Source organism: Vicugna pacos, chromosome X, assembly GCF_048564905.1.
Source record: "Vicugna pacos chromosome X, VicPac4, whole genome shotgun sequence".
Lineage (NCBI taxonomy): Eukaryota > Metazoa > Chordata > Mammalia > Artiodactyla > Camelidae > Vicugna > Vicugna pacos.
The window spans coordinates 97,571,516-97,590,889 of NC_133023.1; the positions used below are offsets into that span (position 1 = coordinate 97,571,516).

General features: G+C 42.6%; 1 protein-coding gene across 1 annotated transcript in view; it reads left to right on the forward strand.

The window, feature by feature from the left end:
* F9 (coagulation factor IX) overlaps positions 1 to 15,434 on the forward strand; it is a 29,432-nt gene extending 13,998 nt beyond the window's left edge. Inside the window, exons 5-8 of the mRNA XM_006217369.4 lie at positions 1,861 to 1,989; positions 4,244 to 4,446; positions 13,024 to 13,138; positions 14,328 to 15,434. Coding sequence (XP_006217431.1) covers positions 1,861 to 1,989; positions 4,244 to 4,446; positions 13,024 to 13,138; positions 14,328 to 14,893 — 1,013 coding nt within the window. The 3' untranslated portion in view covers positions 14,894 to 15,434. The remainder of the gene's footprint in view (positions 1 to 1,860; positions 1,990 to 4,243; positions 4,447 to 13,023; positions 13,139 to 14,327) is intronic.
* The last annotated feature ends 3,940 nt before the right edge of the window (positions 15,435 to 19,374 follow it).

A 19,374-nucleotide genomic window follows, 5' to 3' on the forward strand; every position in this document is an offset into this window, starting at 1 on the left:
CCTCCCCTGCCTCAGCATCAGCAGGGAAGCACCGGGCTGAGAGGGGAGAGGCACACAGGGCAGATGCAAGCCAAGGCCATTCAAGGCTGCACCCCATAAGAGGCCAGCAGAAGCCCGGGCAGAGCTCATCACCACAGTTCTGAGGTCAGACACAGATGAGGCTCAGGGGCACTAAGGCGGTGCATAAGAGGCATCTGACATCGTCACTCATTTTCAAACTCCCCGTGTTCTAACTGCTCTGACAAGTGAGCATTTCTATTGAAAGCTGTACTGCTGTCGAGCCTGTAGGTAAGGGGGAAGGGGTCTCCCATTGTGTTCCTGAGCTGCTCTAGAGACAAAAATAGGCCCAAGGGCAGAGCCTGTTTCTCTTAACTCAGCAGGTCTCAGCTAGAAAGTAGCATGATTCAGGGCTTGCTATTACTGAGATTGCATAGGAGAAACCAAGGGAAAGCACAGTAATTAGAAAATACAAAATAAGATGGCAGGAACAAGCCAAATATATCAGGAATCACAATTAATGTGAATTGGGGTTAATGACAATTTTCAGTCCAGAGTTAAAAATCTAATTGTATGCTACTGATAAAAGAGATACCTAAAATAAAACTATACCAGGAGGCTAAAATAAAGGGATGTAACAAGATTTTTCAGGTAAATGCAAACAAACAAACAAAAAAACTGGTGAAGCAATCTTAATATCCAATAAAATAGAATTCCAATAAAAAGCATCACAAGGGACAATGAAAGGCACTTTATGTTAATAAGGGAGATTGCATAGGAGAGTAAAGAAAATGTGAGTCACTAGTCTGCTTATGATTGTCAGCACACAAGGTCTTTGGCATTTAGGTCCCTTAAAGGGCCCTATTTCATTCTCTTGTGTTGATACATACCCACCTCAGCCAGCTTCAAGTTTGCTTAGAAAAACTGGATTATATTAAAAATAAGAACTTCTATTCAGTAGAATATACTATTTAGGGTGAAAAGGTAAATCACAGAGCAATACATATATCCAATAACTAGAACTCTCCTACACTGATAGTGGGAATTTAAATTTGTACAATTATCTTAGAAAATTGGCAGTATCTAGTAAACCTGAACACACGGTCCAATCATTGCACTCGGGAGTATATATCCAGTAATTATGTATGCATATGTTACCAAAAGATATTGACAAGGGTGTTCATGCCAGCATAATACGTAAGAGCCAGAAACGGAAACTCAACTCAAATATTTATCCACAGTAAAATGGATGAATAAAAGTAGTAATATTTATATCATGGAATATACTATACAGCATGTAGATGAACTACGGCTATATAAAACACACATGAAGCTCACAAACAAAATGTTAAATGAAAGACACAGAAGAGTGCATACTGAGAGCTCCTCCTTATATAAAGTTCATGAACAGGTAAAATTAATTCCTTGTTAAAAGTTGGGGTAATAGTAACTTTGGGAAGGAGGAAGGGTGCATTAGGAGAGCTTCTGAGGTGTTGATAACATCCTATGTATGTACTGATCTGATCAATGTTTAAACAAGTGCAGTCACCTTGTGAAAATTCATACTAAAGTTCCAGGTATTTTTTGGAATATGTTATACTTTAATAAACAGATTTTTTTCATTGCAGTCCATGATTCAGTGAAAGTAGCATTTCTACACCTTCAGTTTGAGGCCAAATCACCATTTTTATGCTTTATTAAGAATTTTATTTTACCTTTTTTTCTACTCTTAGCTCAAGGCTCCCAAACTCCTCTTCATAAATGCCCCCTTACATCTGACCTATACATGAGTAAGTAGTCTCACGCTCTTTTTAGAAATGCATGTTAAGTGATGCTGTTACTGTTGATTGTGCTTTCTTTCAGATGTAACATGCAACAGTAAGAACGGCAGATGCAAGCAGTTTTGTAGAAAGGGCACTGATAACAAGGTGGTTTGTTTCTGTACTGCTGGATACCGACTTGCAGAAGACCAACAGTCCTGCGAACCAGCAGGTCAAAATCTAAATAAGTTGTTGTTGTTTTAAAGCTCAGCAGATACGTTCTCCAAATCTGTATTTGAACTTTTAGCATTCTAACTAGTCTACATAATAATTTTAATCACCACTTGTTTCCACTTTCTTTTCAAATCATAGAAAAGATTAGTAGCTTGGACAAATTAATTTTTGAAACTGCATCATCATTTTGAATAGAAATTCTGTAATTGTCTTCCGCCTAAATTCTTTTCTATGTCCAGTGTTTTCCTCTGACCTTTATGTCATGAAGCGATTGATTTGTGTGATCTCTATATACATATTTGTAACTCATCCAGTCAAATTAATGTAGTAATCCTCTAACATAAAAGATACATAAATGACTGATAGGCTTCTAGTACAAGGATGGGCAACTTTAAGCATCATCTGTCTGGGTGTGGCCAGTTTACTCTGAGGAAGTTATTTCCCATCCTTCAGTCTCAGGCTGAGTTCACACGCTTGGCATCAGAATAGTTCCGACAACCAGCTGTTTTAAGTTGTGTCAGGCTGATCAGCACAGTCTACACAGAGGTGGACAAAGCAATGTTTCCCAGTCATGTCAACCATGCCACCATGTTGACAGCTGACTGGCGTGTTCAGAGCATCTCCACTCCACACTCATATTGCTCTTCTCTGAAAATGATAGTAGAAACTTGGATTGTTAAAAAAAAAAAAGTAGACTCCACAGGATCAATTATATTTGATAAATGAGGGCCCTTTTTGAAGCAAACTAGATATAATTTCTTTGGCATTTCCAAAGCCTGGTATCTTATTACACTGGTACATTAAATCATGCACCATTCCTCTGCAACTGGGTTCGATACCTATCTCAGCAATGTGCCCGGCAGAGGAAATTAAAGAAAGGACCAGAAGCCAAGAGTATCCATGCTGCACTAAAATGAAGTCTCTCATGCTCCAAGGGCCTGCCTGCCCCCTGTCCTTCTACCTGGTTCTTCACATGCACTGCTTCAAACTAGCCTACTATGGGAGCAGTGTGTGTATATCTGTTTTAACCTCCGAAACCTAACTTCCAGGGAGGCAGACAGCCGTGTAGCTAAACCCTTATAAGCCCTTCTCTGTTACAAGAGAGAAAAAAAAAAAGAATTACAAACCCCCCCCAACTATTAAGTGTTATATCTGAATATAGCCTTAGCTTTAGCAGAATAAATAGGCCCAACCTAAAATAAGCTTTTCTGGCTTTCAATAGTAATAGTCTTCTTCTCAAGCCATTGTTGATGATTTATATTTATACATAAGTATTTTGAACTAATTTCCTGTTTTCCCAACTACATGCTGTCTCCGTGATACTTTGCCACAGCTGGTTGCTATAGAGATGTCTGTTATAAGGGATATGGATGGAAGGAAAGTGAGAAATGAAAATGAAATGTGAGGTGACTTTGCTTGACTACAAATTTCCACTCTGGTTGTCCCCAGTGTATCAGTAGATGATTTCTTTTCTTTAAAAAATAAACCAACCCAAGGTCAAAGGTGGCCAGTTCCCAGGTAGATGTGGCTGTAATGATCACATTAACAATTTATTTGGTTAATACTTGACAGCCAGGTAATTAAATTGCAATAATCTCTCTCCAATGGATACCTAAAGTCTACCTTGGAATCTAGAAGGCATCCTAGTGCATAAAAGAAATCCTATTAGTGGGGACGGTAGAGCTCAAGTGGTAGAGTACATGCCTAGCATGCAGAAGGTCCTGGGTTCAATCCCCAGTACCTTCTCTAAAAATAAACCTAATTACTTCCCCCCGCAAAAAAAAAAAAAGAAAAAATTTAAAAAGAAATAAAAGAAATCTTGTTAACAATAAGCAGCAGATGTCCCATTTACCTGATTCTAAAATCAGAGTTACACGGCATCAACCACCAGACTTCTATTCAGGGACAGTGCTTGCGAATAAGCCTTTTTAGTAAAGAAATTAAACAGAAAGTCAGCAGACTTTATACAAGTCTTACAAAATTTGATTCTGGAACACCTATTCTATTTCCGTAAAGATGATGGATTCCTGAGCCAAACGTCCTTTTCATGAAGGGCTGGAAAACTTTCTATGAAAATAATGCAATTAACCTTTTAGTTTGAGACTATATTTATTGATCCGATTTTTTAAAATATTAAAATATTGTCTGCTGCTCAGAAGTGACAAGGATGGGCCTCATTCTCGACTGTTGTAACATATGTCCTGCTTGCCAATGAGAAATATCAGAACACTATTTTTTTTCCATTTTTCTAGTGCCATTCCCATGTGGAAGAGTTTCTGTGTCAGACACTCCTACGACGTTCACCCGTGCTGAGACTATTTTTTCCAGTATGAACTATGACAATTCTTCTGAAGCGGAAATAATTCTGAGTAACACCACTCAAAGCAACCAGTCTAGGGATCTGATTCGAATTGTTGGTGGAAAGGACGCCAAACCAGGTCAATTCCCTTGGCAGGTACTCTATACCCTATACTGTGTGAAAACTGGAGCCCAGTGGGCAAGGGACAGACCAGGTGGGAGGCTGAGGCCAGGACACTAGACAGACCTATTGGGGTGAGGAAGTGTTTAGGCAAGTTTAAGCTCTAAGCAACATAAGGAAGCCCCCCCAGGTGAGGAGCTGGTGAAAGAGGAGTCCAGGGACAGCTACCATACAAGGTCAAGGAGAGTTTGGCATCAAGGAAATAACAAAAAAATTTCAGACAAGCAATGTGGAGGTCTGGAAGCAAGGTCACAGGTACTGGCGCTCTGGGTACTACTTCCGCTTCAGCCCCTAGGAGAACTGGTGACAGTCAGGAAGTCTCTGGGTCCAGAGAACCTGGATTATTTCAAAGGGATTTTTGAAAGAGCTCAGGAAAGATTAAGGCGAGAACTGGGTTACTGGAACCAGGGCACATGAGATAGGGGCTTGGGCCAAGGCTGCAGCTCCCAAAGTGTGGCAGCATCACAATCACCTGAGAACTTGTTAGGAATGTAAATTTTCATGCTATTCCCCAGACCTGCTGAACCAGAATCTCTGGGGCTGGGGCCCAGAAATTCGTGCACTAACAAGCCCGTCAGGTGACTCTGACAGACTGTACAGTTTGAAACTCACTGGTCCAAACAAACTTGTTATAGAAGCTAGGTCCAAAACACCAACTAGCAGACTCATGGTACCTAGTCCCACATTTCTCCAGGTGTGATCTGCAGACAATCCACAGGAGAATCACCTGCACACTTTTGAACCAACAGCTAGATTTGTAGCAAAACCTGGTTGTAAGTCAGCCTACAGCTAAAGCCTAAGTGATTCCATTGGAGAGGAGTCAACCCCAGAGGCAAGGAGCCAGGCTGGTCCTTATATAAAACCAATAAGGTAACTACAAGCCCATGTGGCTATTTAAATTTAACTTAACTACCATTAAATAAAATTAAAGATTCGTTTCCCTTAGTAACACCTGCCACATTTCAAGTGCACAGGAGCCACATGTGGCTAGTGGCTACTGTATTGGACAGAACACTTCCATCACTGCAGAAAGTTCTGTCGGACAACATTTGTAACAGTTTAGTCAAACATAAAACTCCCTAATGGCCACAATCATATGATTCTGTAGGAATATCAAGGACGCTTCACTCCAAAATACTTTCTCTACCGAGGTTTAAACCTTTGCCGTCAGAGACCAATAGCTTTAAAGACTTTTCAATCATCAAACGGGTAACAATTTAAGCCAGAATCAGGTAAATGTCCCCAGGTTTAACACCACTGGAATTTTTTTAGACTAGTTATGTGTCAAGATTCTTCAGATTGCCTGCAATTTTCCCATATAATGCTGTAATATTGAACATACACCTGGGAGTAGGGATTGGCACAGACGTTGTGGAGAATGGTACTGAAGGGTGGCAGACCACCACAACCAAGACTTTATAGTTTCCTTTCTTACACATTTGCTTTTAATGGTATTTGTTGGACTTGATTTTAGAGCCAATAAAATACACTGTACATTCCTTTACACCCCCTCTGCCCCCTACTTTAGCATCCCACCAGCACTGTTTCCCTCACCCACCATGACCATCCTTCACTCCATCTTTACTCTCCTTCACACTCTTTGTAAGACTGACCTTCTCCACTGATCTTTCATTGAACAATCCATCTTGGGCCCAGCCACTCTAATTACACTTTTATTCTACCTAACATCCATGTATCTAATTCTAATTTTACTGTTTGTTTTCTTGTGCATTTTATTTTCACTATGTGCCAAACTTCCACGGATAAGGTGGTTAGAACAAAAGATCCTACTTTATAATTATCTTCCTTGGGCTTGTGGGACATAAAGCAGAACCCAGGGCTGTTTTATTAGCTAAGATGACTTCCCTTAAAAAAAAAAAAGACAAACCCAGGATGCATGTATTTTGGGCTTAGCATTGTCCTCTTGTCATCCCAGAAATGAAACGACAAATAGACTTAAATGAGAGCTAAATAAAGGCGGGGGTTATAAAATATCACAGAATCTCTGTTCTCTACCCAACCCCTTTAAGCCAGATGCTTGCCAATGTTTCAACAATGCAAGTCTTACCTAATAGAAATTTTAGTAACTCTATCAAGCTTTTTTTTTTAAGCAGAAGAAACTATTAGAGCTGGTTAGAACTGTACTACAAAGAAGATATAAATGCTACCCAACATTTCAAGTCTGTCCATGTCCTCCTCACTTACAGTGTACCTGTTGTCTCTTTCCTATGAAGTGTGGCTAAGATCATTTGGAATGTTCAAGATCACTCATCCACACGTGTGCACACAAGTTCACTCCCTTTTTCATCCATATAAAGTAAGGTTCCTGACTGTAGAGGTACCAAGCGCTAGGTTTTAGTCTTTTCCAAAGGTGAAGAGCTGCACTACTTTCTAGGATACCTGAGAAAGACCCTTTCCTATTTCCACACTGATTCTTTCTCACCAGAGAACTGTCTCTCCACACCCACCTGCACTCAGTTTCTCTCAAAAGGTTACTGGTTTTCAAAAATAGGAGATAAACTATTTTTAGGCGAAAGTACAAAAGACACTTTTAGACAAAGAGGAAACAAGAAATGAAACCAAGAAGAATCTCTACCCGTTCGTGGATAAGCCAGCGCTGCCCTATCACGCCCAGGTGGAAATACTTGATCTGATTGCAGACAAGACTGCAATACACCTGCTGCAGCCAAGGCATCAAGAGAAAGCAAGCAACAGCTGGGGTTTCAATGGCCAAACTAGATTTGTGGCTCTGTCATATGAAATACTGGTTAGCAACGTCACCTAGAAAAGAGTAATTCAAAATGCTGAAGCTTCAGTAAAAGGGGAAGGGGTAAGAAATCCCATAAAAAAGAACGTAGGGAATTTACTTTCACCTGGAGTAACGAACAGTTTGAACGAAATGGAAATCTTCCCTCTAGTTAAAGAAAAGGTTTAGGTGAGCTAAAGGACTACAAGAGAAAGCGGACAATGACTTTTTCTTTGTGGACTTAGCAGTGAAAGTTCCAGGCAGGTGGGTCGATTTAGGCCCTGGTTAAGAAAGTTCCAGGCAGGTAGGTCGACTCCGGCCCCGGTTAAGAAACCCTTTCCCACCACTAGGGTTGGCTACTTGGACTGGTTGAACAAATGTTCGTGGAATTGTTGACGTAAAGAGCTGCCCTGTCCCTGGGACAGCAGCGGCGGGATAACCCCATCCCGGCGAGTGTCAAGGGCTCGGGTTCACCTGCTGGGAGATGGGCCAGGGCAGGAGAGGGGACCTAGGCCACCCTGTCCAGCTTTGATACCCTAAGAAGCGAGGTTCACCTCCCACACAGCTCATCTGCAGCCGCACTGATTTCTTACCTTGCTCCGAAGCTTTCAGCTCAGCTTCCGGGCGGGAGGCAAAACCCGCGGCAGCTGCGCCGCTTTTAACCCCAGGAGCTTCCCAGAACCCCCCGCGCTTCCGGCCGCCCTGGCCCCGCCCTATCCGAAGCCAAAGGCGCAGGCGGGTTTGCCTGACCTCTGACCTCTAGCCCGGCTTCACGGCGACCGGAGAGAGGGGCGGAGGGAGGCGTGAGGCTGGTTTCCTTCATTTTCCCTCCAGATACCCAGCGGTGGGCTCAGAGCCCTTCTAGAACTCAGGGAGAGGAAGCAGGGACTCTGCAGGGACACTTAGGCCCTCCTTCCCAAGAGAGGAGGCGACAGGGTTAACTGCACTATATAGGAACAGAAAGGATATTTCCTAGAGTCAGTATGTCCTTAGCGGAGTGGGAAACTATAAAAGAATGCGAATTTCATACAGCTACAAAGGGAAGCAATGAAAAATTTGAACATTAGAGAAAAAAGGGAAATCGCCACGCCTATACTATGAGACCACCTTCATCAGCAGCTTAAAAGTGAGAGATCTGAGGAAGCAGCACCGCCTTTGGCTTCCTAAAGCTTTCATTTGGTTTTGGTCCGTTGCGCTTGACCCTGCGGGCCTGCAATTCTGAGCAAGCGCAGCTGCCCCCCCCAGAGCTCCGCCCACCTCTTCTGCGTTGGGTTAGGATCTGTCTGGCCCTGTGTGTGAAGAAGTGCATGGTCTTTCTCTTTTGTTCTATTGTAGGCCTGAAGTTCTGTATTAGCCATATTTATTCTACATTTAGTAACTTGAAGATCATTCTACGAGATTGAAAAAACAGAATACAATGGAAACCAAGTGGTTAAGTTTTCCTTACTCCCTTATATTATGTTGTATCGTATACAATTGCCAATATTTAACCATTTTCACTGACAAAATATGTCTTGAGAAGCAGTCTGTCTATTCCTTACTCTATTCTTGGCCTAAATAGTCTTTAAAATGTCTTAGCATTTTCCCCAGTCTTGGCTTTCCTCAGCTTTGGCCTGAAGCTATCCTTAAAGGTACCCGAGCTCTTGACCTATACACCTACCTATACAGACCCAATCCCTTCCATTTGGTTAGGACACACCCCTGTGGCAGAAAGCATGGAGTTACCATGTGTATGAACCATAACTTTATCTTATTTGGTGAGGGGGATTGGGAGGAAGATGTTACATGAAGGTCCTAAAACTAGAGAAATATCTTCACCTGGAAAAGGTAACCCTCTATTTTTCCTAGTTCAGATGATAAAGTTACAATTACCAGAAATAAAAACATGACATATGTAATCTCACCTGGGCCCACAAAACTATTTTGGATAGGACATTTAGACAATTATTCTCTAGGATGGTTTGATGAAATCTGTTTCAATGACTAGTTTAGTTAACTATTAAAAACCAAAAGTGAGCATCCCCTCTGGGCCCAGAGAAATGAAGTAGGGCCAATGGCGGGGCGAAACACACCTGTGAGCATAACAAGCTGTATATTGTGCAGAAATGGTTTTGCTCTTTATGTGAGAGAATGAGTATGCAAAGAAAAAATGTTATCGTACAGCTGGAGGTGGCTAGGAAGGGAGAAAATGGGTTTACTGAAATCACAGGGAAAGGCCAGATTCGAGTTAAAAGGTTAGGAAGGGAACAACAGGGTAGCAGCTATTACTCTGGGCTTTCATTATCAACGAAGAACATCAGAACAGATATGTGAATGTGTATTTTGCATATGCGCGTGTGTATGTCTGAAAGAGAAAACAGGCTCCTCTTAGGATATGACAAACATGAAAATGTTTGACAGATCAGAACTCGGATGCCTTGCTCATAACATATGCTTTCCCATTTTTCCCACCATTCTCCAAAGTGATGCCTTACAAGAACTTGTCCTTGGCCAAGCAGACAGCTCATCCCCAAATAGCTAATATTTAGATAGCTGTGATCCTGAGGTAGCCAAGCAAACATTCCAAAACCAAGTCACTTGTAATATCTTTAAATGCAAATATATTTAGGGCTTTTCCTTGGCAAAGATGTTTGCTAAAATTTCTAATACCACTCAGGGATTGGCAAAACAAACAAACAAACAAACACGCTCTTCAGGCTTAAGAGAACATCACTGTATTTCTCAGCCATCCACCATAAAGGCATAGAAGCTCCAGGCAGCAAGTCTTTGGCAGAAGTCAGACTAGCTACATCATTGTCTCTGTGCCCCGGGGCTGTGGCTGTCATTCAGTCTGGCCCAACTAGCCCATTAAGCTGGGAGGCGTCCAATTCACCTCTAATACAGAGAAGCACCATTATATCATTGTTTGTGAATTCTTAACTCCAGTTACTTGAGCAGACGTATTCAGTTGTAATCATTAGGCCCAATATAGAAGTGGGCCCAAATTTGCTCGGTGATGAAAATTAGCTGAGGTCTGGGCCAGCTTCATGAGCTGGTGACCAGTGCACTCACACAGGGCCCTGCATTCAGAAAGAAGCCACATTTGGAGTCCAGCGCTGTTTGGGGTTTTTTTGGGGGGTAGGTGATAGGTTTATTTAGTAATTCATTTATTTTAATGGAGGTACTGGGGCTTGAACCCAGGACCTCGTGCATGCTAAGCATGCACTCTACCACTGAGCTATACCCTCCCCTCTGGAGTCCAGTGCTTTGCATTTGTGTCTTATAACTCAAGTTCAGTGAGACAGTGGAGCACGTGTGTCCTGGGGACCTGGAACCTCAGATCATCACACCTCTCGGGGATGGATTCTTAACCTCCCTCTCCCCTATCCCCTGGTGCCTTGGCTAGGTCTGCCTCCCCCTCTCCACAGCTGCCAGATGACCACTGCCATCCCCAACCCTTGGCACACTGACATAGACCCCCTCTCCATCCCAACAGCTACTGTTGTCACCCTCCTCTGGCACAGGTGCAGGGAGGATTGAAGTGGGGTGCACAGACTGCCTGCCATTTAGGGAGGGGGCTTGACCACATGGTATCTGGGGACTAGAAATGTGTCACAGTACATTTGGAGGGTGAATGGCAAGGGCGAGCCTCTTGCCTACCTTCATTCCAGGTACTGAGCACATCCTGGCGTGGAAGCTGCAATTCCTTGGGCGTCACGCCTTCGCTGTTGATTGCTGCAGTGGGCCAGCGGGAAGGGAAGACTGACTTATCCTTCCCCCTGCTGGGGCACAGGATGTCAGTCCAGTGGCTGGTGGCAGAGGGGACCTGGCAGCTGAGGGGTGCGTTTGTGCTCGCATGCTAAATTGCAGGCTGCAGGCCCTGGGCATCTGTGAGGATCTGCACTCCCCCAACGAATATCCCCCACACCTGAGGGAGCACAACAGTAAACAGTCAATTTAAAGCCCCATGATAGCTAGGTTGTGCGTGACCACAGACAAAATGACAAAGTTTTGTATTTTAGTATCTTCAATGACATTTTTCCTGGCTTTTGAACCAGGAGCCCCCATCTTTTCATTATGCAACAAGCCCCACAAATTATGTGACCAGCTCTGCCTGGAGGGAGTGCTTTTAATGCATAAAGACCACCAAGCTTGGAAATTCTGAAACAGAATTTCTCAAATTTGATTATGCATAAGGATATTCTAGAGATCTTCATTTTCTCCTGTCCTGCCCACCAAATATTCTGAGTAAGTCTTGGTGGGCTCCCAAAGCTGCATTTCACAAGCATCCCAGATGATGCTACTGCAATTGGTCCACCGGGCAGACTAGGATTTGTATCCCAGCCTCACCACTCACTAACCTTAACTAACCTCAGTTTGCTCATCTGTAAGTGAATGTTACTATCACTGCACAAAGTGTTGTATTATTAAATGTACATAAAACACTTAGCACAATGATTAGTCCATAGCAAGCCATCAATAACTGTTCAAAAAAAATTAAGAAGATTGTGAAGCCTGGGTGGTGGGTACACTGGGGATTATTATACTATTACATGAGTTTTCCTATATTTCATAAATACAAAGTAACAGCTAGAGTGAGAGGGAAGACCCGGGTCCAGAAAAGAGGGTCAGAGGCTTTCAGGGAGTTAACCCCACAAGTCTCCAGGTAGGAGGCTAGTGCTTTAGTGTCTAGGGCTTAGCAAGTGTTCAGTAAATCGAATTCAGGACAGAAAGAATCTTCACTAGCATATACCCCCAAGGACCTTCTCAGACTCACTCTTGAAAGGATTGAGCCCTCCCTTTCCCTAGTTTCCTAGTTTATGATGAATGGGTTTACGCCTGGGGCTACGTGTGCTTTAGTAAAAGGGCATCAGTTCACCTGGGCTAGTCTGTGCCCACAAAGGGTTTACCAAATGTTGAGTGTGCCCTCTAGTGTTCACATTTCTCAGCTTTCTTCCCGAAGAGGTGGCTCAAGGCCCTGGCATACATAGGAAGTGAAATTCTCCAAGTTGATCTAGACATTGAGGTGGTAAAAATAGTCATTGTCCACTCTGGTTATACAACGAAGGTACAGATGAAAGAATGGATTGGCCTCTTATCTAATAATGCCCAGGCTCAAAGCAGCACCCAGACACCTTTGTCCACTCTGCCCAAAAATCAAGTGTAGCTTAGTAGAGATTTTAGGACAGAGGCAGCTTGCAGATCCAGTCAGGAGAGTCAAATGTGGTTGGGGGAGACCGGAAGGAGCGCAGAAGTCCTGCCGTTGCCTAGTGCCTGATGGCCATGAGCACAGCCCTTATGGAGGCCACAGGTCTCATTTCATATTATTCTAGTTTAGAAAGGGCTTTAAAAGACCTCTTGGAAAAATCAGTCATTTTTCTCTTTTAAATGACCTGTAGCAAGATTTCCTCACACGGGGACAGGAGACTCAGTCATAACTATTGATCTTAAGGAGTCAAGTCAGTGCGTTTCTGAATGTACCTGCCGTATCCCCATGAATCAGTCCATGCTATCAGAGAACCTGACTCACCTGGAGAAGGAATCCAAGGGCCCTACATCAGCAAAAGAAGCCATTTCCTCAAGGTTGCCTCATTTCGAGCTCCTCCTGGTTCCACAGCATGTCGTCTTCAAAACAGTTACAGAAATGGCCTTTTTAATTGTGCTCCAGAAACGCGAATTCATCTTCAGAGCTGACACTTTCCAGAAACACTGCACTTCTGCCAGGACCCGGAAGCCAATTTTTGCCCACTCCTATCAATGGCACACATATTTATTTTGTTCTGGATCAAATATATTAGGTAGTAAGATTCATGATTTTGTTTCGACAGGTCCTTTTGAAGAGGAAAACTACTGCATTCTGTGGCGGTTCCATCATTAATGAAAAATGGGTGGTAACTGCAGCCCACTGTATCGAACCTGGTGTTAAAATTACTGTTGTCGCAGGTAAATAAAGAGTGATAGTAATCTGCAGAATCTCTAGATCTTCTCTGTAATGGGTATTTCATATTTTACTAAGGTCTAATAAGATCATGGCTAAATAAGGTGAACAGGTGGTCGAGGGGCCATCTTTTCAAAATCCAACTTGTTCCATCCTCCAAGGCCCTGATTATTGTTTTGGTGTAACTTTATCAGTGCTCACCTCGGTGCTATACAAGTCTCTACTGATGTTTCCAGTCCACACCAGACTGAGCCTTCCGCCAAAGCCATGTCATGTCACTAATCCCAGTATCTCTGGCACCCAGCACAAGCTGTAGCCTGCCCTCAGTTAACATCTGAATGAAGGACCAAATGAATGTACGATCTGTGCTCAAAAAAATGGATCAAAATGCTTGAAATTGGGAAAGTCTAGGATAATTCATAACAAATAGTTTCACTATCACTTGTGAACAATGTAAGGCTGGTGACAGCCTGGGTGAACAGAACAACCTAACTGATGGTCCTGAATGGCTTTTTGGTCTGCAAAGTATGCATTCGCCCTCATTACATTTTACCAAAATTCTAATAATGTAAGAATAAGATCTTTGAGTGACACACAACTGAGTATTCATAACCTAGGCATAAGTTGTCAATCAATGTGTCATTGAGTTAATTTTTAAAATTTTGCTACAGTGAATATGACTATTGTTAGGCTGGAGAAAGACGAATCATACAAATGCTTTTATAAGTAATGCACAACATGAAATTATTGTATTATTGGTAGATTTTCATTATTCCTCTTTAATTTAGTGTTGTGATAAAATAATTTTATCATGTGTGTTATCAAAAATTTGGTAATCAGAAGTATAACAGAAGCACACAAAAGTTGAAAACCATTATCCTAAAGGTGCAAGTGAGAAGACTTTTTCATGTGTATTTATTGACTTCTCTTTGAAATAATAATAATTGTGCATTTATTAGTGTAAAAAAAAGAATAAGATCTTTGACACTTGGCTGCCAGTTAATGTAGTGATGCGGAGTGGACACTTGGAGAATCTGTTTCATTATGTGGAAGACGTTTTGCGACTAAAGAGAAATGTCTTTTTGATGGGTGAACATAAGCCACTGGCTAAGTAACTGATGCTAGGTGGATGTTGGGAAAATGTGTTTCTTTATGGGAAAGACTGTGACTGAAAAAGAAATTTCTTTTCCATAGGAGAGCATAACACCGAGGAGACAGAACCCACAGAGCAAACACGAAATGTGGTCCGTGCCATCCCTCACCACAGCTACAACGCCAGTGTTAATAAGTACAACCATGACATTGCCCTTCTGGAACTGGATGAACCCTTAACGCTAAACAGCTACGTCACCCCAATTTGCATTGCAGACAAGGAATACACGAACACCTTCCTCAAATTTGGATCAGGCTATGTGAGTGGCTGGGGAAAAGTCTTCAGCAGAGGGCGAACGGCTTCAGTTCTTCAGTACCTGAGCGTTCCACTTGTTGACCGAGCCACATGCCTTCGGTCCACAAAGTTCACCATCTACAGCAACATGTTCTGTGCCGGCTACCATGAGGGAGGGCGTGATTCATGCCAAGGAGATAGTGGGGGACCTCATATTACTGAAGTGGAAGGTACCAGTTTCTTAACTGGAATTATTAGCTGGGGCGAAGAGTGTGCAGTGAAAGGCAAATATGGAATATATACTAAGGTCTCCAAGTATGTCAACTGGATTAAGGAAAAAACAAGGCTTACTGATAGAAGAAAACAAGGATGACATATTTGGGACTGAAAATGAATAAGGTCCTTCACTAACTAATCACTTTCTCATCTCTTTAGATTTGAATCAATACCTTCTATGAATACTTTTTCTCTTTTCAGGGAGAAATCTAGCTAGAATTCACATTTTGCTAGAATAAGTAGACTAGAAAATGGAATCTTAGAGAAGTATACTGTGGTAGGAAATTATGACCATTCCTCCAGGTCCAACCCTTGACAAAATCATGATGTTCGGTTTTTCATCCTGCCCATCAAGCATTCTGTTCCTCCACTGGAGCAACTCCCTGCTTTTCTCTCCTTAGCAGCATTCCATGTTCCAGTCCTTTCTTACCTCTCCCACCAAAACATCAGAACTTATTAGATCTGTATCCAGGATATTTAGTCCAGTCCATCACAGGGCCAGGACCACACTCATAAAGGAAGAACACAGGAGCAGCTGACAGGTTAAAACTCATCAGAAACACTGCTTCTTTTTTGGTACCCTTATTCCTGCATCCTTTATCTTTTCCAACTCCTAATCCCCAAATCCATTTTTCTCTCTATCAAACCCAGACTTGCTTTCCGTTTGGTCTTGGACTTGCTTTTCATAGCATAGAGATGAAGTAAGATGCCTGAACGTGGAGGAAGAGTTCCTCTCAGAGAGTCACATTATTAAAATACATACATCCTGGAAGGAATGACCTATCAGAATAGTTGCCTAAGAGCTTGTAGTTACAATGACATGCGAACTGGCATGTCATTGTAACTAAGAGAACTGACATCAACTCAGGTTTATTGTCCCCCGTCTGGAAAAATGTTAACAGAAAGAGGAGAGCAGTCAGTTTGCAAGTACAACTAGTAGACTCTTCAAGGAAGAATCCATCAGTGCATCTCCAGTGCTGTCCAGGGCTAAGGAAGAAGTTGCCCAGATCAGAGAACATGAGCATCATGCCTCGTTAACTGGTGTCTCCCCACAGTGGAGAGGGGTGCACCTGGCTTACAGACATGAGCCATTCCAGTGAGCCAACGAATGCCCCTTTTCTGGTTCCATGCTCACTAAGCAACTTTTTTATTATAATTAGGCCTTCTATATTGTATTTTCTACAGGGTTGCTGACCAACCAGCACATCAATCAATCACATCAAGACTTCAATCTGTTAGAATATTTCCCTTTTCGAATTAAATTGGTGTTCTGATTCATACCTTGGCTTTTTGCGAGTTTGCGAGTGCTTACTGCACTACTACACAGCAATTGCTCAATAAATGTTAGCTGAATCTGAATCCGTGTTTATCCCACAGTAGGAATCATGAGAAGAGGGCATGCTCAAATAAAAATAACGCCTAGGATTGAAGTTTCATGAACAAATGAAAGAAATCAGTTTGGCTAAAAGAGAGAAAGAGGAGACACTGTAATTGTCCACCTTAGGCTTAAAGGATACTGATTCATACATGGAAATACGTTACTTCAAATTTGAATGGGGAACGGTCTGTAGCCCCAGCGCTCTGCACTTGGTAAAAGTGAGCCTCCCTGGCCTTGTTGCCATGGCGACCACCCCTTACAAAGGCAGCAATGGAGGCATGGCCTTATACCTCCTCTGATTGGTCCTCCCTGTGGCAGAGGGAGGAGCTCCTGGGTCCATCAGTCTCCAAGCCACAGTTAACCTTTATCCCATGCACTCAAAAATGACTGTTTTCATCAGGAGCCATGTGTCGCATGTTGCCACCAAGATACACATAGGGCCTTTAAGCCCACCTAAGAACCAGGGCTTCAGATCCAGGCCCTCGCTAGCTTCTACCTAGAGCATGTGCAGTCGCCATATAAGAATCATTAGTGCTTTCAACATCGCTGTAGCTACTTAACCTAAATGGGCTGAAACATGCTGCTGCAATATTGGAAGTGACAGATTAAAACAGAACTCTTGCTGAGTGAGGAAAAGTGTGTTAATGTAGTGTGGTCATTTCAACTTGCTGTTTAAATCTGATTGTTCTTGATTCTTTTGAATATCAGTTGCTAAATGATGACAAGAACAAAGTACTGTCCAATTTTCTATTTCAAGGGAGAAAGATTTTCTCCCCTACTCTCTTGAACCATGACAGACAAGTTCACAAAATTGCTTAATTATAATTTCTAAACAACTTCTGGAGGCTTATAGTCCAATCTAAGAATGTCAGAGCTGCAAGTGTCCTTACACACCATCCAAACCACTCTGCCCATTTAACAGATGAGGAAATTGAGGTGAAGATAAGGCCAGGCCCAAAGTAACACAAGGGCCGAGCCAGGATGAGAACTCAGTTCTCCCACTCCACACCGTGAAAATACAGTGCTTTCAACAGGAGCTCTGTCTGTATTTTTAGGGCAGCTAGGTCATTCTGCATTGGTGACAATCTTTTCAGCAAACCTGGGACTGAAAACTGCCTGTAATTCTTACTAGTGCTGCTCTAATTGACAAACAGGTGACCAAATCAAGAAGACCAAAGGGTAGCCTGGAAGGCAGAGTGACAGTCAAATAAACTGGAATGGAACCATGGTCCCAGACTCATAGCAGCACATGTGGAATGAACTTGTGGTGCTGGTGTCTGGCTTTTAGCCCAGCTGTGAGCATTGTGCCTTCCAGATGTGACATTTGACATCTAGAGCGTCATCTGGCACACAATCATTCCGGCAACATTTCAACTCGATTCATGGCCGCTGTGCAGGGTAAGACATACGGCAGCACACCGAGACAGCAGGCTACTCCAGAAGCTGTTGTTTGAGAGCTGAAGCAAGGCTTCAAAGGCCCACCGAAGCTGCGATTCTAACAATGCAGCGCAGCTGTGGGTGACGGGAAAACAGACTTCAGCTACTAACAGCCCTGTCTGAGCAAAGCACTCAGGAATCAGGGCTCTTTTTGAGTCTGAAGCTGATGCCATTTAGAAACCTCCTGGTTAAAAAAAAGAATGCTAGGATCGGTGGTGTAATACAAAAATAAAACCCAATAAAAATGGGAAACAAATCGCGTGTTTAAAGCCACAAAAATCAACACGCTCTGCAAACTATGGAGAGTGCTGAAGGGGTCACAGCAGGCAAAAGACTGTGGGCCCCCCGCCTTTCCCATCCAATCCAGGTCCAGAGAGTACTCATTTTCTCCAATAGTACTCTCAAGGAAGACCTCTTCTGCCCTTGGAGTTGGGGGGTAGAGTTCAGTGGCAGAGCACGTGCTTAGCATGCGTGAGGTCCCAGGTTCAATCCCCAGTGCCTGCGTTAAGGGGAAAAAAGAAATAAAAACACTTAAACAAAGACAGCGAGACCTCTTCCATTCTGTCCATGGGGCTATGGCTTACCTTGAGATTTCCAGAATTAATCTCAACCTCTAGCCTGGATAAAGCTATCAGAAAGGAGGAACAGCAGGCAGACCTTAAATATATGAAGAGGCAACGGCTTGTGGAACAGAGCCACCACTCCCTCACAGAATGAGAGTAGTATTTCGGACTCCTGGACAGATCATTTCACTCTGGTAGGGAAGTTACCTCTTTTTTTCCCCCACCCTCACCTCACCCTACCACTGATTGGAGAAGACTGAACCTTTTGCTTGGAGAAGGATGGAGATAGGAACAGGGTACTCCTGATGCTACAGACTTCTTTTCAAAAGGTTGCTTCTTTGCAATGTGAAATATGAGGTCCTAACCTATAAAAACTTGCTGACATAGTAAATTTCCCGGATGCTGTCACTCTTACACTTTTAGAAATGCTGCAGTGTTTAGCTTCTTCAGATCAATAACCATGAAGTGGTTTAGATGCTGACCTCATCAAGTTCAAGGGGTCCCATGATTTACACATGACATGCATTAGTGAAGATCTATGTATAAAAATCTATTTTCCTCTTGGAACATGTTATAAAAATTAGCATGCATTTTCATGATATTAAAACTCAGCTCTAAAAGTAAAAGTCGCCAAATTAAGAATGCAACAGGTCTCTGAGAAACTTGGTGCATGCTTGTTAAATGAATAAACCAGTGGATGAATGACATGGAAGAAAAAAAAGCTCTAACTGACCACATCAGTGCAAAACTCAGAGGCATCTAGATACTCATGAATATTCATGAATGAGATATTCATCCTGAGCACATAAGGAATATGCCATAGACAGAGAGACAGACCAATACAGAGAGAACTCCTACATTCATTTCCCTCCAAAGATAATAAGAGAAGTCATCACTAATTTCTAGGAAATGTAAAAAAAGATTAGCCTAGAAGTCTATGGGTACAGCCCTGGCCTTCTCCTCGTTAACTTTATTGCTTTATGTTTGTATAACTTTATTGCTTTTGTGTTTGTGTTCTCCAGAAGTTGTATTTACTTCTCTTGTTTGTGCTTTGTATCCTTATTTAGGTAGGTTTCTTGTTGTACCTTGGTTTTACAGTTAGCTCTTGGCTTTCATTTGGATTTCGAAGTTTTATATCTGAATCAAACAGTTGTTCTTGGCCACAGGAATTTAATTTCTCCCATTACGCCTCCCTTGTTT